Here is a 24,522-nt window from a genome sequence, read left to right on the forward strand (position 1 = left end):
GGGGGAGGCAGGTCCCCCGTTCTTCCTAGTCCCATTGACACTACGCTTCATCCCAGTCCCTGCGGAACTATATTAATAGAAAGCGACACTTCACACATCGGTGTTCAGACCCCAAAGGGAGGCTGGCAAAGGCTTGGCAGGTGGGCACGAAGTCGGGAGATGGGTGGGGGAATGGGGCGGAGGCGTCGTCGAGTGGCGTTCTGCGCAGCCAATGGTAGTTCGGGGCAGGGGTGGCAGGGGCGGAGGCGCCGAGGCGGATCAGCCAATAGAGGGCTAGCAACTACTGGAACGACCTGGTGACGTGAGGAGCGTTCCATTTGGCCAGCGGTGGGCGGTTGCCACAGCTGGTTTAGGGCCCCGACGACTGGGGCCCCTTGTCAGGAGGAGGCAGCCTCTGGGCTGGGGAGAAGCCGCTGCCATCTCTGGCGGCCGACGCGGTCCCCTGGGACAGTGTACTTCCTGGCTTCGGTTCCCGGCCGAGTTCGGTCTCCGGGGTTCAGGTAACAAGGGGGTGGGTGGGGGTGGGGGGTCTCCGGGGCTCGGCCGCGTGGTGGGTTGCAGCCCACTCGGCTGCCCTGGGATGCGCGGAGCCTGCTCTGCCCTTCTCGGCTTGGCGATTGCCGAGCCCCTGGCCGGGGGTGACTACACGTGGCGGGGCGTGTGTGTGTACGAGCGTGCGGAGGTGGCGCGCGTCCCATCCTGCCCGGGGCGGTGGTCGGCGGCGTGGCTGAGGTTGGGCGGGCCTCTAGAGGCCGCGCCCGCCGCCCGTCCGGGACTCGGGCCTCGGGCCCCGGGCCCCGAACCGCTGGGCTGGTCGCTGGTTCTCGACGGATTTTGATCTTTGTTCTCCCAGGCCCGGCTCCCCTTCCTGGTCTCTCCTCCCGCTGGGGCGGTTTATCAGGAGAAGATTGTTATCCAGGTTAGTTTTACACAAAGGAAGTGTTCTCTACACCTCCGATGCCCCCTCCCCTTTCCCAAGCCTTCCAGCTTCTCCTTTCCCTGCTCAGCTCCTAGTCTCTCTTTGGACTGTTGCCCTCTCCAGCCCAGTTGGTTATTTCTCATCAGTCAGTCGAGCTGCAGGTTTCCGCCTCCTTGCCAGCGTGAGGCATGTGGTATCGGTAAATAGAGGCCACAGCACCACACCTGAAAGGAGAAGGGTGACAGCGGTGAGAAAGGCTGGGCCTGGGGATTCAGGATGCTAAGTGGAGATGGTACTTCTGAAATGTCCCAGAAAGCACCTTTATGACTTTTCTTAACTGCTGCCACCCCTCCCCTCCGTTGAGCCCCTCCTCCTCCCAGCCATATAAGAATCTCTCTGGCTTAAGTCAGCCCTTCACCTACAGGTCTGTGATGTGGTTTCATTAAGATTCCCACAAATGTTAGGCTAGACCGGCAAAGTTGGTTCATTTCCCAGACTCAGGAAGTTAGGAGGGTTTGATTAGGGGAAATCTGTTTGGAGTAAATACAACCTGGGTTTGTGTACAGTGTCCAAAACCTCCTAGCTCTCCCAAAGGATGACTTGTTCCCTGGTGTGGTTCAGATTCCAGTGGCTAATTGAAGAAAGAAGGTGAAGAAATGGAGGAGGGGAGGGAATGGCCCTTAAGGATAGAAATTCCATTATTTTTAGAGTCTTTTTCATGATAATTATACAATAATATGGTATAGTGGAGAGCACCCTGGACTGAAAGTCAACAGACCTGTTTTCTTGGCTTAGCTTCGTGGCTTTGTGACCCAGAGAAGTGATTTCCCCACTTCAGTCTTCAGTTTACTTATTTCCAAAACAAAGTAATTGGGGCTGTCACCTATAAAACCTCTTCTAGTTCCTAGTTCTGTGATAGTCAAATCATCAGTATTATACTGAAAGTAAAGGGATGTATGTAAGATATACTAGCCTCTTTCTCTTTTTGAGAACCTTTAACCTTTTCTTCTTTTAAGGGACAAAAACAGATTGGAAATAAACTCTTCCATTTCTTCACTCTCAACCCTTGAGGCAGTACTCATCTTTCTGCCTCTGGGAAAGGAAGATTGAACTGCATTTTCTTGTTCTTGCCTCATTTTTTTTTTTCTTTTTGTGTTTTTCTTTAGGGCTAGAAATTGGACTTCTGATGATGTTTGACCCAGTGGCAGCAATAGCACACATCGTGATTTCAAAGCTGGGCTCAGCTTCTGTATCTTCCCTCTTATAATCACAAACCCATTTTGGACCAGGAATTCCAATCATGTCTGTGATGGTGGTGAGAAAGAAGGTGACACGGAAATGGGAGAAACTCCCAGGCAGGAACACCTTCTGCTGTGATGGCCGCGTCATGATGGCCCGGCAAAAGGGCATCTTCTATTTGACCCTCTTCCTCATCCTGGGGACATGTACGCTCTTCTTCGCCTTCGAGTGAGTTTCCATTGAGTACTGTTGCCTGATTACGGTTACTTTGGGTCCAGGGAAAGAACCTTCTTTCTGGGGAGTTTATGGCTAGTCCTTGGAAGGTTGTCACTATCCTCTTGAGCAGTGTCTATAGATCATGTCACCTGAATTCATTGCTTTGTATGTGCCTCCTTAAAAGACCAAGACGTTTGATAACCAATTTTATAGCACTGATTTGGGGCCGCCCCTGGAACACTTAGGAAATAAAAGAATTCATCTTCATTACTCACGTCCCCTTTGCAGTGGTCTCCTTAGGTGGTTAGTGACAGATGGCCTCTTCTCCACCCCTCCTGAGCCTAGGAGCACTCCCTGTGGTCGTAACTCCACCCCATGATACTCACCTATTCTGTTATTCTGGGTCCTATTTTCTTAGGGCTCAGCTCTCAGCTAGCTGTTAAATTGAAAAGCCAACTGAATTGGGAACCTACAGATTGGTTCCAGCCTCAGCTGTGCCACAGTCTAGCTGCCTGTGTGGCACATATGTGCTCATTAAATGTGAGTTGCTCTTTCTTTCAGTCAAAATCACTCAACATAAACAACTCTCTATTCTGTGTGTGCCTGATACCAGCCTTGGAGTTATTTTTTCTGTGATGTAACAGCTAGTTCTAGAGGCAGTTTGAAATCTGTGTCGGTCACTGCTCTAGGGAGTTGACCAGTTGACTACTGTGGCATGACTCCTGGGTATGCTGAGAATGTGGTACATTCCAGGGATGAGAGCAATGCTAATTGGTTTGGGATTATTATGAGGAAGGCCTTGAAGGAGCCAAGAGATGTGTTTGTAGACCATGAGCTACACCTAATATGAACCTGCTACAGTTCATGCACTCCAGTGACCTGGAAATGGAACTCCCCTCAGGGGGTGTGGCCATGGGATGGAGGAGGGGGCTTCTTGGCTTGCCTTGGTGGATAATTAAAATGAACTCTGATCTTTGGGGGCTCACTTTTGTCTTTCTTCTGTAAGGGCTTCAGGCTTTCCCAGTGCATCAAGAGTGATTTTTTGGGGGCTGGTTTGCCAGACTTTGGGATCAGTGCAAATGGCTTGAATAACAGCAGGGGAAGGAGAGGGATGTAGTTTATAACAAGGCCAGGAAAGTAAGGTCAGAGGACCTTTTTGTCAAAGGCACGTTTTTTGCTGCTGTTGCTACCAAGTTGTAAAATATTTGGCAAAATCAGACGGGTTGATCATGGCTTCTTAGCTGCTTTCCAGTCGGAGTTTCATGGCTGAATGTGTGTGTGTATACTTTGTGTGGTACAAGTGAGCGTGTGCAGGCGGGCAGGCATAAGCATAACATTTAAAAAAATATTTCCCCACTTCTCATCCTTGTCTCCAAGTTAGCTTTGTTTCTTCCTTGCTTGTTTATGGAAGTGCAGAGCTGAACTCTGCTTTCTGTCATTCTCACTCCTTCCTCTGCTAAATCACTAGCTCTTTTTGCCCCTCTCCCCTCCCCAACTCAGGGTTAAATTTTTGTGGTTGAAACCATTCAAAACAGAGATGAGATTTGTTTCCAGGCCCTGAGCGAGCTGGTAATTCTGGGCCCAGGAACCCTCTGGTTTGACTGGCCAAGGGAACTTGAAATTTGGAGCTACTGGCATTTGGCCCTTTTTGTATCTGGGAATCAGACAGAGTATGATTTGGATGTGTTCTGTTCGGCCCTGAAGGCCTCTGAAGAAAACTGCCTGTGAGATGAAGCTTATAATCAACCAAGTTACTGTTTGACAGAGGCAGGTTGGGTTTTCTGGTGAGATGACTTTTTCCCCCCCAAGTTATTTCTTGTGCTTTGGCCTCAGATGTGAAGGGTGAGGTTGTTTGTAAACTGCCCTGGGTTCCAGCTGTGTGTGTGGTAGAGTAAATAGTTTCGAGGGTAGGGCTGGGCGAGAGAGTAGGAAAGGGGGAAGGGAGAAGGAAGTAAAAGTGTTAGCTGAGAAGTGGAATGGGGAAGTTTACATCTGACCAAAGGGGAGAGGGCCCCGTCAATGAATCCTTCTTACTAAGAATGGTGGGATCTGTGTTTGTGAGCACGTATGTGTATGCATATATGTGTGCACATGCACACATCTGTCTGTCACATGCAGACACATGGGCACTCTAGGTGGCGGCTGCCTTGAGCCTAGCCACTGACAGGCTGTACAGAGGACACCAGCCTGCCTCTGAGGAATGAAGTCTCTTTCGAGGCAACCTTTTTCTTTGGGGGTCTATAATTCACTATCCACCACACAGTGGAGGATAGGGTTTGGGGGCAGAATATGGGCTCCTTTGCTAGTATGAGAACTTACAGAGACCTCAGGAAATCACCTGGTTTAGTCCCCTGCCTTCAGGCAGTTGAGGGTGTCTGAACCGGGCCGTCTCTTTTCATGTTTAAATTGTACAGGAGCATAGACTGTACATTCTCTGGCTGCTGCATTTTGGCCTTGAGGAAAAAAGTTCAGGTCTTGAGGCACATCTGGACCTGCATTTTCGTAACAGGGTCCTGCTTGCAGCAGGTGTGCAGGAATGAGTGAGAGGTGATTTATAACCCCCCGTGGCACAGCCCTGGGTCGGCCAGATGGCTTGAGAAATCTGGTCAGGCGTGTGGGCGCCCCTTGATGAAAAACATGCAGTGTTAGTAGTGTCAGTGGACATCTTTTTATTTTTGGATTTCGCTTTTACATGGTTAGATTTCTCAAAGGAGGGTCCTGTGATTTTTCAGTGAACACACAGTAGGTTAACTACATAAAATGAGAAAAAGTGGTCCATACAGGTGCTCATTAGCTCTGTGTTGTTAGAAGCGTTTCCAAAGAAGCTGGGTAGCCATCTCTCAGAGCTGCTGTCACAGAGTGAATTCCTGCCCAGGATGGGAAATAGGGCTAGATTATCACTAAGCCTCTTGCAGCTCTGAGATTCTGAAATTCTATAACTCTTGTGTCTGTCTGGAAGATTCTAATACACACATAGAAAAGGAGAGGATAGAAGATTACCAGTAGATAGCTGTATTTTAAATGTAATTGTATCTATAGTAAATGTATTTGAATTTAGAAGCAGAGTATACATTGTACAGTGCTTAAAAAAAAGAATTTCTTTGCAAGTAGAGATTATCATACTAAGCGAAGTAAGTTAGAAAGAGAAAGACAAATACCATATGATATCACTTATGTATGTGGACTCTAAAATGTGACACAAACGAACCTATCCACAAAACAGAAACAGACTCAGAGACACAGAGAAAAGACTGCGGTTGCCATGGGGGATGGGTTAAGGAAGGAATGGAGTGGGAGGCCGGGGTTAGCAGATGTAAGCTATTATATATAGAATGGATAAACAACAAGGTCCTACTGTATAGCACAGGGAACTGTATCCAATACTCTGGAATTAATCATAATGGAAAAGAATGTATATATAACTGAATCACTTTGCTGTACAGCAGAAATTAACACAACATTGTAAATCAGCTATACTTTAATCAAGAGTATTCTAATTAAAAAAAAAAGAGGAATTTCCTAATGTATTCTTAGGATGAGGTATTTAGGAAATGTGAGCTTTAAGCACATGAACCATTCTCCATCCTTTCTGCCCAAACTCTGTCCAGCTTGTGTGATGAACACATAGCCAACAGCTTGGCTAGGAATGTCAGGACACTATAGCATACTGACACTGACAACCTGTGAACTGTCCAACTACTGAAAGGCTATTGTGGTATTTAGTCAAATTCAACTTTCTGATAAAGCTTGGGGAAAAGACCAAGTGCACTGTGTTCTGAAAGTGGCTTCCTAGCTTTCTCTTTTAACTGTGTGACCAGATCACTACTGGGGTCAAGGTCTCTTGTGGCATGAATGATTGTGTGACTCTTGACCCCTGAAGTAGGAAGGCGTTTACTGCTGTGATCAGTGCTTATGCCTCACTGTGCTGTTTCTAGCGGATATCGTATCAAGGCATTATCAAACCCTGTTGGACTGACCCTCCTGGGTGCTTCTGATGTACAGAGGAGTCATTGAATTGGATGAACTGAAAAAAGCTTTGTAGCACTGCTTAATAATTGTCCCACTTCTAGCCTATTCAGACTCTACCTCTTTTTCAAGTCCCTTCTTGACTCTTCCTTCATGAAATTTTTCTAGTAATTTCTGCATTCATAGGACTAATTGTACATATCAGTCATTTAACACATAATTACATGACATTTTTAATATTTTGTAATTCTGTGGATATTACAGTTTGAGTTCTTTCAGGGTCAGGGACTATCCTCTGCATGTGTGCGGCCCCCACATTGCCTTCTACTAGGCCTTACTTAGAGTATGTAATCAATAAATGTAGCTGAATTGATACATTCTGGATGCACTTAAGATGTAGCAGTCTTGACTCACAGAATCATAGAATGATAGATCTGAAAGGGGCCTTGAAGACCATCCCCATCCTTTCGCGGGTGACAAAACCAGGTCTACAGAAATAGATTTCATCAAGGTCAATCGGCCAGCCACTGCCTTTATACGATACTACCTTTCATCTCATTGTTACCTTTTGAATACGGAATCCTGAAGACATGCAGATTACTAAAGCTGTGCATAGTGCCAAATGCTGGACTGGCATATTCTGGAGTCTTGCTAATGTTTGTGTTGCTTTAGTGGATTCTAGGTTACTTTGGCCTCCTTAACTCATGCTCCTAGTGGCTCAGATGGTAAAGCGTCCGCCCGCAATGCTGGAAACCCAGGTTCGATCCCTGGGTTGGGAAGATCCCCTGGAGAAGGAAATGGCAACCCACTCCAGTATTCTTGCCTGGAGAATCCCATGAGCAGAGGACCCTGGTAGCATGCAATCCATGGGGTTGCAAAGAGTTGGACGCAACTGAGCGATTTTACTCACTAGAAAACGAAGGCATGTTTGTGGAAAACTGACTGTATTCTAGCATGGCATTCTGGTAGCCTTGCAGGAACAAGGAACCTCTTCCTTTAAGTGTGAACTTAGAGAGTAAGCTTTTGAGTTACAAGGGATCATCACCCCTGTTACTGCTCCTAGTCTCTGCTTCCAAGATGAGGACAGCTCTGAGAAAAATTAGGTAATGTGTGCTCCTTAGCATGTTACTCTGTGGGTGATGGCAATGAAAGGGGCACTGTGTCCCCATGGTCAGACAGAAGGGAAGAGGCAGTCTGATAACAAAGTTACCGGGTTTGAGGAGACACAGGGCTAGGTAGAGCAAGGCCAAACTCTGACATGGAGGGATATCCCTGTCTATAGTGACAAAGTCCAGGTCTCTGAATTCCTTAGGTGAGATTAAGAAGAAGAAAAAGTGACTTTGTCATGATCTCTAATCAAGAGAGTATTCTCTGAAGAATTGCCCTGTGGAGGTTCAGTCTTGTGCTTATCTAGCCCTATTCTGTGACTCTGCCAACTAAAGACAGTTTTAGAAAGGCATAGTTGCCTCTTTGATATCAATCTGTTACAGTACTTAGCTAAACTCAACTTCCTGATAAAGCATGTCCCCTGGAGAAGGATTGGGCTATGTCTCCTGAACAATGTATTTCTCTTTACCAATTTTTTACGCTTCTGTCATTCAGAATTCATCTGTGTATTTTCAGCCTTTACTACCTTTTGTGGTGATGAGGTTCACACTGTCAGTCTCCACTGAACGTATCTCCCATCTTTTGAGAATGTCTTAGTTGAGTATAGTGATCGTCTGCTTTGGGAAAAGTGAACACAAAGGACAGGGGTGTCCCTAGCATGCCGACAACAGTTGAGATGCTTATTGAGGGAAAGATGTCTTAAATCTTCCTCCTCAGAGATGCCAGAGCTGGTATTGTGTTTAACAACAAAAAAGACACTTTATGCCTCCTCTTGCGGTAGCAAGAGGCTAATGAACTCACGGTAATGAGGAAGATGTGTCTGGAATGGAGTAAGGAAGAGGCAAGAAAGAACCTATGATGATGATTAGATAAGGCCAGTTAAAGGAGGGTCTCAGAATACTGGCCTGAGGAGGTGGGGGCTTAATATAATAGGTAGCAGGGAACTGTTCTAAGTTCTTGATCAGGAAGATATTATAGTTGAAATTTGTTACTTGTTATTTTTGAAATTGGTTATATTTGTTACAATTGAAATGTGAAATGTATTGTTACAATTGAAATTTGGAAACTACTTAAGGGGTTTGCCCTTATAGAGATTTTGGCCTTCCTCAGTGAGAGGATGGCTCATTGCCCCAAAATTGAAAAATGTCCTTGTTTGTTTAATTTTCCCTTTGCTGCTGGAGCAAAACAGGGTTATGCATTTTCAAAACTCTGACCTTCACATAGCAGTAAATCTTGAAGCTGATATTAAATTATGTTTTAGTGTCCAAGGAAACTTTGTCCCTCATGCAAACTCTGAATGTCATCAGCAAGAATGTTGAACTGGTCCTGCGGGTGGTTCTACGTGTTTACGTGCTCTAGAGATAGGATGTATGTATAAGGACAGATGGCAGCCCCTGTCAGGGAGGACTTACAGCAAAGGCTTATTTCTGTTATGTGGGCTCAGGGGCCATTGTGGAGCTCTAATCCTTAGCCCTTTCTGCTGTGCCAAGCTTGCTTAAAGACACCCTTAATGACTGCTATGGGAGCAGTTTCAAGCAGCCCCCAGATTCCCAAGAGAGCTCTTCTCTGACCACTTACAGTCCTTAGAGTCTGACTCACCATCCGTACACTTGATTATTGGTCTTATCTTATTTAGCTGTTTCATATGTTAGTTATGTTTCTCCAACAAAATTAAGTTCCATTTCTCTTGTTCTTCATTTGTTAGACCCATAAATACTTGGCTGATTGTGCTGATAAAAGAACAACAGCAAAAAGCATAGCAAGAAAGCTATTAGGGAGACAGAACCAGAGTACAGAACACTAGTGCACACTGCCGGGCTATGAGGCAGCCCTGTCGTGGGATCTGTCTGGTTTCTTACCACTTCCACTCATGAATCTCTTTTGAAGTTTTTTGTGTGAGTTGAAGTCTATGTCATTATGATTGTCCTTCCAATGAACTCTGGTGTGCTAGAGATGGGGGATGGGATATGGCACACCAGCCCAGCCTGGCACTGCTGGTTACTGCTGGTCAGTACCATCATGTGGCCCATGAGACATGTGGGAGTCCTGTCATGTAGTCCAGCTGTGGAAGCCTGAAGCTGATCAAGAGGTTGAAAGAAGATGGCTTAAAGTGATGATGTCTCTGCAGGTGGCAGAAATGGAGATTTAGTGGGGACATGGTTGCATTTATAAAATTCACAAGGGAGAAAAGTCACTTCTAACTGCCTGGTATTCTGAAGACAAAGGAGAGTTCTGTTTCAAGTAGTGTATGGATATCATTATTCATATCAATATAGATAGAAAGTACACAGGGTTTCAAAGAGTTTCTATTTGTGGATGATAGATCCAGTCTTTCTCTAGGACAAATTAGTGATGTTTGAGGATACTCCTGACTTTTGAGGTTGATACTGGGAATTACCACCAAATCTTTGCATAGCTTATTCTTATTTAAGAGAGATCACTAGCTTACTGCAATTATGAGGCTAACCCAGGTGGGTATTAAAGGCAGACAGATGGGTTGTAGTTTGCAGCGGTCTTAGCCTCTGGCTTTCTTATTTCCTCTTATTCTGAGTAGAAAGGCCTGCTGGTCCCACATCTGCCTTCCCAGCCACACCCACTCACTAGTGACAACTGGCTGCCAGTAGCCTTGTCTCCGAAGAACAATACAATGGGCCTGTTGTGTACTTGTTGACACACAGAGTGGATTGTTTTAGCAGGTGCAGAAGATATTCTGTGTGGAGATTACAGAGACCTTTATCCTTGATGGTGAAGCATAATTCAAATCTAAGTTGTCCTTTGTCCAGTCAACAAGCAGGTGTTGAAATGAGACTTTAGTTAAGCTCGGTCCTTCAGGGTATGGGGGCATCATTAATGTGTGTGTTTGTGTTCTACTCTCTTTGTATCTTTTCCCTCAAATAAAGCAGTTTTAAACTCCCTTTGGTGGCCAATCAGATGGCTCTGATTTTTCTGAGGCTTTTCATTGGCAATGATACACCCAGGGCAGTCTGAATTCTGGAGATGTCACTTCTTTGTTTTCAAGAGTGATTTTAGGGATGAGCAGTGATGAGGAAGATGGCTATTTTCTGCCAGTGTGGTAATGTCATTTGGCTTGTCTCAGAGATCAGAACCTTGTGTTTCTCCTGTGTCCTTTTGGGTCCTTGATGAGTGCAGGTGACTTTTCTGAATTCAGTTCTTGATTATCTGTACCAGTGAAGGGGAGCAGTGGAAAAGAGGGTAATCCACAAGCTCGTGCTATGCAAGGACCTTCATTACCCTGAACTCAGTTAGCCAGACCCTACCCTGGGATTTTAGGAGAAGGAAGAAAATCGTACAAAAGCAAGCTGAGAGCAAGGATTTTGTTAAAAAACAAATGAGCAGGCAAGCAAACAAAAAGCCACAGAAATCATTTGCAAATTCACTCTGTATGTTCACCTTCATGGCAAATTGCTCAGCCGAGCAGTACGGTTGGTTCCCACCCGCCATGCAGTTGAGTGTGTGGCAGGGAGGCAGGAGAAGGATCTCATGGGGATTGTTCTAAACGTGCAGCGTAGGTACAGCCTGGGGTTAAAGGTCTACTCCAAGTGGACAGCGGCATGCTTAATCTCCATGCTGATGAGGTGAGCCTTTTTCCTTAGCTTACTCTCTTCACTCTCCCTCTGGTCCTTGTTCATCTACTTATAGTCAGCTTCCGAGACAAGATTTCTGTGTTGAAGGAGGAAATATGCATCAGGAGAAGGAGAATAAAAATAGGTCAGTGATAACTCTCATCACATATTCCCATTTATTTGGTTTGATATTCAGTTCAACTGGATAAGTATTTGTTGATAGCTTCTTTGTTCCCATACTTGTATTGGGCTCAGGGAGATAGAGATCCATGATGATAATGCTAATAGCTGACATTTACTTAGCATTTACTATGTGTCAAGGGCAGTTCTAAGCATTTTATTTGTATTCATGCATTTGAGCCATACAACCACCCTATGAAATACTACTATTATCATCTTCATTTCATAGGTAAGGAGACAGAAGTTAACTCAGTTACCCCAACATGAGCTGGTAGAACCAGAATTCAAACCCAGGCGTTCCCACTCCTAAAAGGCAAAGTTCTTGCTCTTCGGAAGTTTAATTGGGGGAGATGAAGTCAACATAGTGAAAAACAGTGCAGTTTAGGATAGGCCTTTGGAAGAAGCAAGACCTCACTAAATCCCAGATTCTTCAGCTATCACAGATGTAGTGTGAGAAGTGGATGCTACAGTGTGTCTGAAGAGCCAAGTGCATATGGTGTGTGCTCAATAAATTGTGGTTGTGATGGTGACAATGATGGCATTGATGGCTTTAGGTCTGAAAGGCCAGTAGAGCTGGGATATCCAGAGAGGGAGAGGAATGGCCTTCCAGGTGAGTTAAGGGGAAAGAGGGGAAGAAATATGATATTGAGAAGGGGTGCTAAAGAGATACAGGTTTCTTATTCACTTGCTTATGGTCACTGGTCACCTACTGGCTGAGCTAGTTGAGGAAGGAAGAGGAGTGAGTGGATGTTGCAGAGTCAGGCAGCATCTCTGAAGCTTTTCAGTGGCCTTTGAACACACTGGACATACCATCTGTTTGACACTGGGACTCTGCTTCATGGCTGGTCCTTATCTTTTCTTCCCCCTCCTTGGGCTCAGGCCCAATGTCAGATGAGTGAGTACGAAAAACTCTAGACATTCCCAGAGTGAGAGCAACCTGTGGTGCTTACAATCCAGGCTCAGTTACGTCCCGGACCTTAACAGGTATGAGCCTTTGCTGAAGTGCATAGGAAATGTGGCTGCCAGCAAGCTGATGGAAGGGACTGGGCTTGGGGGTATTGGAGGTCCCTTAGACTATCTCCTGTATATTATAGGTAGCATCAATCAGTGATGTATTTGTTGAGCTCCTAGTATGTGCAGAACCATATGTTAGGAGGTTTTGGTAATTTGAGAAAAGTAAAAAATATGTCCCTGCCCTTGAAGTACTGTGATTTTGTTGTAGAGACCAGAGTGACACACTGGTAATAATTCGAGGTCAGTATTGGGTTGGAATAACTAAGTGTTCAATTGTCTGCTTTCTTCAAGATGCCGCTACCTGGCTGTTCAGCTGTCTCCTGCCATCCCTGTGTTCGCTGCCATGCTATTCCTTTTCTCCATGGCTACCCTGCTGAGGACCAGCTTCAGTGATCCTGGAGTGATCCCTCGGGCCCTACCAGATGAAGCAGCTTTCATAGAAATGGAGATAGGTGGGTTTTCTGACCAGCTGGCAAGATGCTGTACAGTGAGTGGCTTTGATTGGTAAGGGAGTGGAATCATAATTATAGTTGCAGATTAATACTCACTTCCAGCCTTTTCCCCTAGAGATCCTGAATCTGAGATTGTTACCACTCAGTAAAGAATGTGAACTTCATTCTTCCCTCTTTGGGGTTGCATTTCAGGAAGGATCTCTTACCAAGGTCCTGCTGCACTGTTTCCAAGAGGATTTTTTTAAATTAAGAAAATAAAAACTTTTGGGGGGGTCATCAGTTCATTTGATTTTTTTGAATGAAAACTATAAACCTTCTCTTCATAAAAATATTCTTAAATGCATCACACACATACAATTTTTTATTTATTTTTATTTATTTATTTTTTTGGCTGCACTGGATCTTAGTTGGGGCACATGGGATTTTTGTTGGGGCATGCAAGATCTTTTTAGTTTTCGGCATGTGGGATCTAGTTCCCTAACCAGGAATTGAACCTGGGCCCCCTGCATTGGGAGCTCAGAGTCTTAACCGCTGGACCACCAAGGAAGTCCCTGGATATAATTTCAGGACTTCATAGATCTTTTGAAGCACTCGCATGAGTTTCTAACTAAGAATTCCTGCTTTAGGGAAACACAGGATGAAAGGGGACACTTACGGTGCCAGGAACCATTGAGAATTCTAGGAATGGTAAAGGAAGTAGTTACAAGCTCATCACAGTGCAGTCTGCAGCTCAGGGTAGGGCTCTTTGGGACAGAGATGAAGTGCTGTACTAACCAGGAGCCAGCCAGAGTGCCTTCATGAATTGAAGCAGAACATTCCAGAACTCGAGGAGGGGATATCCTAGGAGCTCACACTGCAAAAGGCTCTGATACCAGTACTCAGAGAGACTGGGAGCCCACCAGATCCAATAGCAGTCAGTGCCTGCCTAAGTTGTTCTCAAGTCTGATACTCAAGTAGCTAGAGTCAGTATCCAAGTCACGTAGAGTAGAAGAAAGGGACCCAGGACTTGTAAGACTAAAAGCCATGCCAATGGAGCACTGATCCGTGGTTAGCCTTTACTTCCTTCAGGTGGTTTGTTGTTATTGTTGCTCGTTTGTTGGGATTTTATTAATAATAATATTATTTTATTTAATTAGAAAGATATAAACATGTTAGAGTTCTAATAGGTATTATATTGCATTTATATCTTATTTTTGAGAGAATTTATATTTGTATAAATATTATGTGCCTCTCCAAGAGGATAGTATATTTTTCTGTGTTTTCAGACTGAATTTTGTACCCTTTGATACAATTTTTATCATTTTTAATATAATTTCTGTACTTCTCATCCTGAGTTTTTTCCTAATGTTTATATGCGTGCTGTTGTCAAGGAAATGTTTTCTCCCAGTTCTAGTTGGTTTCTTTTTCCCCCCAGTTTTATTGAGATATAATTGACATGTGACATTGTGTAAGTTTAAGATGTACAATGTTTTGATTTGATATTCTTGCTTTGAAAGCTTCCAGCTTTTGTATTTCTTTTGTTTATTTAACTGTGCTTATCTTGCTTCTTAGTGGATTTCTTTTTGAAACATTTCAGTCTGTTTTAGTTGTGCTAAGGGGACACGGGTTTGTGCACATCTGAGCTCAGACTACTTAGGGACACAGTGAGGGTGGGAGTTGTGGGAAGGAAACAGAGGTGGGGCTTGTTGGCACAGCTGGAGTTGGGGAAGACCTGGGCTAGTTAGCAGCAAGATAGGAAGGGACAGTTATGAGTGTAGTCTTTGCTCTCTCGGGGTTATTATTCTTTTATCATCCTCTTTCCATTCACATATGGAGAAGCTGAAGGTCAAGGCAGTGCTTTGCCGTGATCTTGCCTCTCACAGCAGACGGTTAGCAAGGTTAGCTTTGTTTTGTCAGATTGCTGGGCCCAGGACCCAGTCTTGAGCTGTCAGGTTGTTACCTCTGCATTTAGCATGTTTCTGTCAATAGTAGGGTGTATTCTTGAGTTCATGCATATGTTTATGTTAAGTTTTTGTCAACTTACATTTGGCCCTGTACCAGGTATGCTGTGGGTGGGGGCTGGGTAGGAGAGAGAAGACATGTGGTTCCCTTGCATAGTAGCCTGCCTTATGGGGAGGGTGAGCCATGAACTCTGTCTCCCAGGTGCCTTCATGCAAAGCACATGCAGAAGAATGTTAAGGTGACATGCTGGTACTTAGATCATCCTCTAATGAATAGCTCTCCCCATTCTTTTAAGACTTGTGTCACACTGTTATTGTTTGATTTCACAGCATCCGCCCCACTCTGCAAAAAAAGGAAAAAAGTTCCATATGGCAGATATTTTAAAAATCAAAGTGAATTGAAAAAAATCTGTTTTTAGAATTATCCTGCACAGCAAGGGTGCAATGAGACAGGCACTCTCACATGCTACAGATGGGCGGGCATTAAATTGATACAATCTGTCTGGGAGGCAGTTTGGCAATAAGTGACATGGGCTTTAGGGTTCTTACCCTTTGACTCAGTCATTTCACTTCTCTCAGGATTAGCTAAAGGAAATAATCTGGGATGTACACAAATAATCATAGAAGGATTTTTAATGCATCACTTTTTTCTTTTTCCTAGCTATTTTAATGACAGCAACTTAATATATTACTGCTCAGACTTCAACATGTTTTCTTTTTTTTTCTTTATGATTTAGCAATAAATTTTAACACATAAACATATTCTTGAGGAAAAGGAGGAGATTGTGATTAGGGTGGAGATCAAAGGGAACAAGCTTTGTCTTTAATGTTTTAAGTTTTTGCGTACAACATCATTTAAATAGCAAAATTCCAGAGACAGCTTAAATGCCCAATAACATGGATTGGTTCAAATAATTGCAGTACATGCATATGATACAATATAGATAATAATGTTTTCAGAAAAAAACAATTAACAACTGTGGGAAAATGCCCATTGTATAATGTTAAGTGAAAAATACAAGGTATAAAATTGTATCTATAATATAATCTCAAATTTAAAAAATTATGAATGTTTGTTTATCTGTTGAATAGAGGGAAATACACCAAAATGCATAAATATCCCTGAGTTGAGAGATTGTCAGTGACTTTTCTTATCTCCTATTCGTATTTTCTGTCTTTTCGAATTTTTTTGCAATAAGCATGTATCACTTATTTTTAAATAGTTGTTTTTCTGATTCTAAATATTGCCAGTTTTTTCATGCATATATTTACTTTTGCAAGATAAAATCCTTTATACCTGTTTCTTTTTATTATACATTTTCATTTTTCAGTATGTTGTGAACATTTTCCTGTGTCATTTAAAATGCATACATCATTTTAAATGGCTACATAATATTTCACCCCACATGTGTATCATAATTTACTTAACCAATCTCCTACTCTGATATTGAGGTTATTTTCAGTCTTTCACTATTAAAAGGGACTTCTGTGACAAATATCTTGCGTTAACATCTTTTGTACATCTCTTTGTAATTTGATAAGTTCCTAGAAGTTGAATTGCTGGGTCAAAAGTATACACATTTAAAATTTTGGTAGTCACTGCCATATTGCTTACTAGTACCTCCTCCCCATCCTTGCCAACACTGAGTATTTTTCTTTCTAATATTTGTTAATATAGAAAGTGGAAATGGTAACTCTGTGTTAATTTTTTATTTCTTTGGTTATAGGGAAAGTTGGATGTTTTCATTTCATATATTTTTTAGCCATTTTTATTTCTTCTTATATGAATGTTTTTCTGTGTTATCAGCCAAAAAGCTTGAAGAAACACTTTTTTACATGTAAACAAAATAATTGCATGGCACTCAGTGGAGTTTTGGGAAGATACTCTTGTGATGTTGAGAATCTAGTCTGGAGATGACAGTGGGCCTAGGGAACCTTTGATTATTCTCATTGCTCTTGGAGAGGTGGTATTAACTGTCTTTACTGTTCTACAGAAGCTACCAATGGTGCGGTGCCCCAAGGCCAGCGACCACCCCCTCGTATCAAGAATTTCCAGATAAACAACCAGATTGTGAAACTGAAATATTGTTATACATGCAAGATCTTCCGGCCTCCCCGGGCCTCTCATTGCAGCATCTGTGACAACTGTGTGGGTGAGTAAAACCAAAGGGGCTTTGCCTGGGGGAAAGGCTGAGTTGAAGAGGATCAGAGTGATTTTTCGGGGACGGGAAGATAGATTTAGATAGAAAATGAGCTAGATTTGGTTAAGAAACTTTAGATAGGAAACAAGCTTCTGAACAGTTGTAAATCAACTATACTTTTGTAGATCAGATCATAATTTAAATATCCTCTAGTCTAAAAAAAAAAAACCTCTTATAAATGAAGAGATAAACTTTACCTGTTTTTCAAATCTGAATTTTCCTCTGCTGAATCTGTTTCAAGTGGATCCCACCTTACAAAGGGGGAGGAGAATCCTAGTCCACTGGAGGGCAGCATCGAGGAAGGAAGGGCTAAATAAGAAGTGGTGTTCCCAAGAAGAAAAAAGTTGCTAGCACTTATTGAATTTCTCGTATATATTAGGCTCTGTGCTAAGTGCTTTCCCTTTCTCTCATCTAAGACTTATAAAAACACCATAAGATAGATATTATCCCCATTTTACAGATGAGGAAATAGGTGAAGCACCTTTGTGTAGGTTCGTATGAAGCTGGAAAGGGTCTAATTCCAAAATCCTCATTTGTTCTTTCTCTGCTTCTGCTTCAAGTGTGGCAGGTGTATGTGTGCATAATACAGGGGTCTGTGCTTCTATTTGCATATATATGTGACTTAGTTGTAATCACTGCCTAGTGTATGCTGAGCCCTGGAAACGATCAAAAACAGACAGTAAATACGTCTGTTGAAAGGCAAATGTGTGCAGTTCCTTATATTATCAATAAGGATTCTTCCAGCATTCTTTGTATATGCCATGGAGTATGCCTGAGTACCTTGCTTTCCTCTTATTAGCCAATTCTTTTTAGTTTAAGGGTGGGAAGATGTATCTTACTTTAAATGGTAAAAGATATTTGTAGATAGGATTTTTATAAGTTGAAACATTTTAAGTGAATCAGGAAACGATATTTCAAGAAAGTCTGATGTGACGGTTTTCAGAAAGAATTTCCTCTCCTTATTAATATTCTTAAACATAAAGAACTCATGCAAGTTGATTTTTTTTTTAAGAAGAAGCCCTAATATTTTAGTAGAAATATGGACAGCAGATACAACAGGAAATGCATTTACTTAGTTAACATGAAAAAAAAAATGTTCATCTCTACTCAACATCAAAGAGAAAAATTAAAACAAGATCTTTTTAAATCTAGAAATTCAGCAAGGAAAACTTGATAATGCTTCATCCTACACTAGTGAGAGTATAAATTGGAACAAACTTTTTGGAAGGCAACCTAGTAAGATTCATGCCTTTAGAACATGTATACTTTGATGCCACTAACTTGCTTTCTAGGGATCTATCCCAAGAAAGTAATTAGGGATATGGTAAAAGATTTAGGTATGGACATATTTACCTCCAGATTATTATAATAATGAAAAATTGGAAAGAACCGTATTGTTCACCACTAGATAGATGGTCAAATAAATTGTGGGACATTCATGCAGTAGACTTCTGTCTGTGGGAAAAGCTCATCTATGTCTATGGGAAAAGTGGAATGAAATAAAATAGAAGATAGGCTACATTTATAGTGTGATCTCAGTTACCCATTGAAAAAAATATAAGTATGTATAAAGAATTATGCATGGAAGTTCTCCAGAATGCTTATTGTCTATTATCTATAGGTTGTGGGGTTATAAGGGATTTTGTTTCCTTCATTAGAAAAACATTATTTTCAAGTTTTCTACAATGAGCATGTACTAGTTGTATTATTAGAAAAAAGTGTGATTTTAATATAATAAAAATATATCTGTATGAATGTATATTTTCCAATGTTTTTTATATGGCAGGTTTGTTTAAAGTAAGGCTATCTTCATTCCTTTTTCTGAAAAGATATTGCAGCCCTTTAACTAGGAGATGCACCATTCTTAACACTTATTTTTTTGACTGGTACACAGCTCATTGTGCTTTAAAAATTATGTATTTTATTCTTTGTGGGTTTTTTTGATTCATTAAAATAATACATATTCATTGTAGAAAAGATAGAAAGTACAGGTGTAAATAAAATTTAATCCCAAACGCATTCTCCATTTTGTTGTATTTCCTTCTAGTCTTTCTCTTGTTTGTAAAACTCTATCTACATGATAGAGTTTTTAGTCCTGCCTTTGTCACTTAATGTTATCTCCTGAGCATTTTTCTACATCTTTAATAAGTGTTTTTTGAATATATTATTGTTATTATTTTGGCCTCACTGCATGGCCTGTGGGATCTTAGTTCCCCGACTAGGGACTGAACCCACATCCCTGCATTGGAAGGCAAAGTCTTTACCACTGGACCGCCAGGGAAGTCCCAGAATATGCTATTTTAATGACTGCATAATCCATCATATGGCTATATTCTAGTTGATTTAGGCAATCTGCTATCAGTCTATATTATTCACAATCCTATTTCATTCATTATTATAACACATTAATCAAAAGTAATAAGTTTAGGAATGTGGTGAAATTGGAACCTTCATACTTTTCTGGTGGGAATTGTAAAATGGTGCTGCCACTGTGAAGAATACTTTGGCAGTTCTTCAAAAAGTTAAAATTATATGGCTCAGCAATTCCACTCGTGGATATATACCTGTATTAGTGTGCTTGGGCTGCCGTAACAGAATACCACAGACTCAGTAACTTAAATAACAGAAATTAATTCTCTCATAGTGCTGGGTGTTAGTGGTCCAAAATCACAGAGCAAACTGGGTGGATTTCTGGTGAGGATTGCAGGTGGCCACCTTCTGGCTGTGTCCTCACCTGGCCTTTTCTCTGTGCTCGCATACTTCCTTTTCTTATAAGGCTACCAGTTGTATTGGATTAGGGCCCCACCCTTATGATCTCATTTAACTTTAGTTATCTCCTTAGAGGCCATATCTCCAAATACAGTCACATTGGGGCTTAGGGCTTCAACATATGAATTTTAGGGAGGCGGGGGAATGACAAAATTCTGTCCATAGCAATACCAAAAGGAACTGAAAAACAGAAACTCAAACATATTTGTACATCAGTGTTCACAATAGCCAAAAGATGGAGGCAATCCAAGTGTCCCTCAACAAACAGATAAGCAAAAATGTGGTACAGCCATACAATGGAATATTTTTCAGTCATAAGGAGGAATGAAGTGCTGATACATGCTACAACATGGTTGAGTCTTGAAAACATGCTGGGTAAGAGAAGTCAGATGCAAAAGGCCATATATTGTATGATTCCACTTAAGTGAAATATCTAGAATAAGCAAATTCATAGAGATAGAAAGAAGATTAGAGGTTACCAGGGACTGGGAGAAGGGGAAAATGGAAAGTTACTACTTAATGAGTAGAGTTTCTGTTTAGGGGTGATGAAAATTTTTGGAAATAAGTATTTGTGATGGTTGCACAACACTGTGAATGTAATTAATGCCAGTGAATTTTACACTTAAAATTGGTTAAAATGGCAAATTGTATGTTTTATAAATTTTACCACAATAAAAAATTTAATGGAAACGTATTGACCCTAAATTTCTGTGCTCTTCTCTATTTCCTTATGAGAAATTACTGAAAATGGATTTATTCTGCCAAAGGGATGTAAACATTATTAAGGCTCTTGATACATATGTCCAAATTGCTTTCCAGAAAGGTTCTCTCAATTTGTAGTTCCACAAACAGTATATTATACATTTTACCTTGTTCTCACTAGCATTGAATATCATTTTATATATCCTTATTTTGATAGGCAAAAACTTTCTTATTGTTGTCCATGCATTGGAGAATGAAATGGCAACCCACTCCAGTGTTCTTGCCTGGAGAATCCCAGGGACGGGGGAGCCTAGTGGGCTGCCGTTTGTGGGGTCGCACAGAGTTGGACACAACTGATGCAGCTTAGCAGCAGCAGCATTGCACTGGCTTATTAATGAATCAGAAGACTAAATATATGTTTATGTGGTATTATTAACTGTTTTGCTTTTTGACTATTTTCTTGAAGGAGTATTTGTATTTAGTTATTGATTTATAAGGACTTTTAATACACTGTTATAAAATTCAAATATATTCCTGTTGGGTTTTCTTCCTCTTTCATTTTCCTGATAGTATTTTTAACATATAGGAAATATTTTTTGAAGTGTATGAAGTCAAATCATTTCTTTGTCATCTGTGTTTTTTTCCATTACTTTTATGCTTAGAAAGCCCTTCTCCATTCAGGAGACAAATGTTCACCTAGTGTTTTTGGTTATTTTAAGGTTTCACTTTGTTTTTACATTTAACTCTTTAATCCATCTGGAATTACTTTTGATAAATAGTGTGAGGAAAAAAGATTGAAGCTTATTTTCAGTCAAGTAACCAATTGTTTATGGAATGATACTGCCTTTCACCACTGGTTTTGTAGCACTGCTTTTCCCAGACAGAAGATTTTTATATATTCTATTTCTGGGTGATTTCCATTCCATTAAGCTATGCCACACCATTTAAAGTGTATAATTTTTTACTAACTGGAGTTTAAGAAAAACCACACTACTCATTTTTCAAAATTTCCTTGGCTGTTTATACCGATTTATTCTTCCTGCACTTAGTAGACTCACGTACTAAGACTTTTCTTGGGAAAAACAAGCTCTGTGCTGTTAACTGACGGTGAGACAGATCACTTAACCCCTCAGTAGCCCAGTTTCCTTATCTGTAAAATGGAGAAAAGAATATCTTCTTTTGCCTAACTTCCAGGGTGATTGTGGGGATCGAAGGAGATGGCTGTGAAAACATTGCAAAAAGTGAAAACCAGTATTTTTTACAGTTGCAGTACACAAGGACCCTAAGGGTCTGGGAATTCCGTATGAAGTGGATGGTGGGGTTGTGCTTCGTCTTGGAGGCTTTGGTGCTGGACTCTCTCTTTCTCCCACAGAGCGCTTCGACCATCACTGCCCCTGGGTGGGGAATTGTGTTGGAAAGAGGAACTACCGCTACTTCTACCTCTTCATCCTGTCTCTCTCCCTCCTCACGATCTATGTCTTCGCCTTCAACATCGTCTATGTGGCTCTCAGTGAGTATACAGGGCAGTGTCTGTTGGTGGGAGGGTGGGTGGAGGGAGGAGGCTTGAGGACAGCTTAGGGGAGTGGTTCCGTATCCTGGGGAGACTTTCCCATTGCAAAGGCACCTTAGGAACAGTTAGAAGTGAGCACTACTGTCTGCTCCTGAGCAGAGCTCCAAACCTCAGGATTTACTGAGCATGTTGGCCTTCTCAGTGGCCCTCTGCTAGGGATTGGGGCCATAAGTACCAGTTTGTCCCTAGAGTACCTGGCATGTCCCAGGTGATCCCAAAGGTTGGGGATGTATTTTTGGTGTATGTGTCCTCTCTTCTGCCTCGTAAGACCTGCTTGGTGTCAGGTGGTAGAAGGGGTTATACCAGAGAAATGTCTTTTAGTGGCTCATGGTCTGCTTCGGAAGATAGAAAACACACACTTGTGCATGTCTGCACATGCACACACACACACACACACACACATATCCAACAGCCCAAGAACAGACAGGATGTGGAGTTAAAGGAGTGGTCTTCCTCAGGGTAGCTCCCTGGGAAGAGATAAGTTCTGAGCTGGGTTTTGAACAGTGGAGAGATATAGATTGGTGAAGAGAGAGGATTTTTCTTGGATATTCCTGGTTTCTTTCACCTATGAATGCATTTCCCTGCTGCATGCCCATAGCTGGAGGTTAGGGAGAAGGGAGGGGAGCCAGATGCTGGGCTTGTAGCTGACTCTCTAGTTGTGTTGGGTCCTGCGTTGGAAAGGTGAACCCTTTAGTCAAGAGAGCACCAGTTTGCAGGTGAGTCCCTTACCTGAATGAGGGCTTATCTCTTGCCAGCTTGTAACACGGATAGGGAGGGAAGAAAGTAGGCACTAGAGTATGTGGATATTTTTTAGTGAAGTTACTAATCTTTCTTTCTACTCCTCCTCCCAATTTCACAGAATCCTTGAAAATTGGCTTCCTGGAGACATTGAAAGAAACTCCTGGAACATATCCTCCCCTGGCAGTAGGTCCCTGTGCAGCCCTCTTAAACTACTTTTCAGCGTGCTTTCTGTCTGCAGTTCTCCACCATCTCATTTTTCAGACGTCAGAGAGTGCCAATGTCTAAAATTGAAAAATGTAGTCTTAGTGGTAGCAACCAGAATGGAAAATGGCTGGGGCTTAAAGGGAGGTTGTTTTTTCACCCTTGTCTCCGCTGCTTCCCTCCCAAGTCCTTCTAATCCCAGGCTCAGTTCTGCCTTCTCTAGTGGGCTGTACTTTGCTCTCAATAGATCTCTTGTGTCACTAGAAGTCCCACCTTCCTGTTACAGCTAAGGCTTATTTTGTACAGCAATTACATTTCTGAGAAGGAGATTCAACTGGGATTTCTAGAAATCACATTCTGGTTTCTTTCCCACCATTTTTTTTGATTATAGCGTTTGTTTTCCGGTGGCAGAGATGACCATCGTTGTTTTGCTTTGGACCCCTCCTAAATGTCCCTTTCAAAGAGCCAATGATGAATAAACAGAAAACGTCTAAATACAGTAAATCTGTTAGAGAGCTCCTTGTAGTGTATAAACAGGAGTCTGTTACTTTTCATGAGGGATACAGCCAGTGAGTTTAGAATTCATCCATTGTTATAAATGGATATATATTTGTGATGTATGTTCCAAGGGGTAAAGATGGTATGATTGGTGCCATGAACATGGGCTGAGGCATTAAGTCCCCTGGTGTGGCTTCTTCAACATTCCTTAACAACACCTCACTGTTCTAGAAGTACTCATTTGCTTCTTCACGCTCTGGTCCGTCGTGGGACTGACTGGATTCCACACTTTCCTTGTGGCTCTCAACCAGACAACCAATGAAGATGTGAGTCAGCTTTTCCTTTCCTTATCACATATTCTTCTACCAAAAGCCTATTCTCTAATTACCTGCTAGAGAACTGTGTCCAGGGTCTGGGAGATTGAGGCAGGCAGAAGCCAGGTGTGGGAATTGGTTAAACCAGGTGTGTAGAAGAACAAGCAGACTGCTTTGTTTGGAGCTGAATGCCTATAGGGAATGAGGAAAAAGAGATTGAATGGTTGGGTGGGCACAAGGTCTTCAAATGTTCATACGTCCTTAAAAGTTAACTAACTGGATTTGGAATGGAGAGAGACAGTTGCATTGAATTACATCCTTGCTTTTAAAAAGTTACTGATTAATCCATATTTATTGTAGAAAATCAGAAACTACAGATAAACAAAAAATAGCAAATAAGTCCCTGTAATTTTACCTCCTAGGCCTCACCATTGTTATGGTATGATCTATAGTCTTCTAGACTTGTCTAGACTTGTTCCCATGTTTGTTTATTTGAGTATATTATGGGGGTTTTTTTCAGTCTGGATTTCTTTTTTTTTTCTTTTTTTAAAAATAAATTTATTTATTTTAATTGGAGGCTAGTTACTTTACAATATTGTGGTGGTTTTGCCATACATTGACATGAATATTATGTATTTTTAAATGGAAATAATATATAACGCTCAGGTATCTACATTTTCAACTCTGTTGTGAATATTTTTCCATGGCTATGCATATATTTCTTTTTTTTTCTATTGTGGTAAAAGACATATAGCATAAAATACACCATCTTAAACCATTTTTAAGTGTACAATTCACTGGCATTAGTACATTGACATTGTTGTGCAACCATTGCCACCATCCATCTCTAGAACTTTTCCATCTTCCCATGCCCTATGTATTTCTTCAACATAATGTTTAATGTAAGCC

At 41.8% G+C, this 24,522-nt stretch overlaps 1 protein-coding gene and 1 non-coding gene across 3 annotated transcripts in view; one reads left to right on the forward strand and one right to left on the reverse strand.

Annotated features, from left to right (window-relative positions):
- Positions 1-358: 358 nt before the first annotated feature.
- Positions 359-24,522, forward strand: part of ZDHHC9 (zinc finger DHHC-type palmitoyltransferase 9) — a 29,818-nt gene continuing 5,654 nt past the window's right edge. The window contains exons 1-8 of one of the 2 annotated variants that reach the window (XM_068962104.1): positions 359-500; positions 854-919; positions 2,086-2,386; positions 12,517-12,677; positions 16,612-16,770; positions 21,662-21,799; positions 22,719-22,767; positions 23,523-23,625. In XM_068962104.1, the coding sequence (XP_068818205.1) occupies positions 2,220-2,386; positions 12,517-12,677; positions 16,612-16,770; positions 21,662-21,799; positions 22,719-22,767; positions 23,523-23,625 (777 nt within the window). In that variant the 5' untranslated portion in view covers positions 359-500; positions 854-919; positions 2,086-2,219. Of the gene's footprint in view, positions 501-853; positions 920-2,085; positions 2,387-12,516; positions 12,678-16,611; positions 16,771-21,661; positions 21,800-22,718; positions 22,768-23,520; positions 23,626-24,522 lie in introns of both variants that reach the window. The other variant, XM_068962103.1, reaches the window with a different exon arrangement.
- Positions 13,151-13,223, reverse strand: TRNAG-CCC (transfer RNA glycine (anticodon CCC)). The gene has a single exon. It is a non-coding gene; the product is annotated as a tRNA-Gly (tRNA).

Source organism: Capricornis sumatraensis, chromosome X (genome assembly GCF_032405125.1).
Source record: "Capricornis sumatraensis isolate serow.1 chromosome X, serow.2, whole genome shotgun sequence".
In the NCBI taxonomy this organism is placed as follows: Eukaryota; Metazoa; Chordata; class Mammalia; order Artiodactyla; family Bovidae; genus Capricornis; species Capricornis sumatraensis.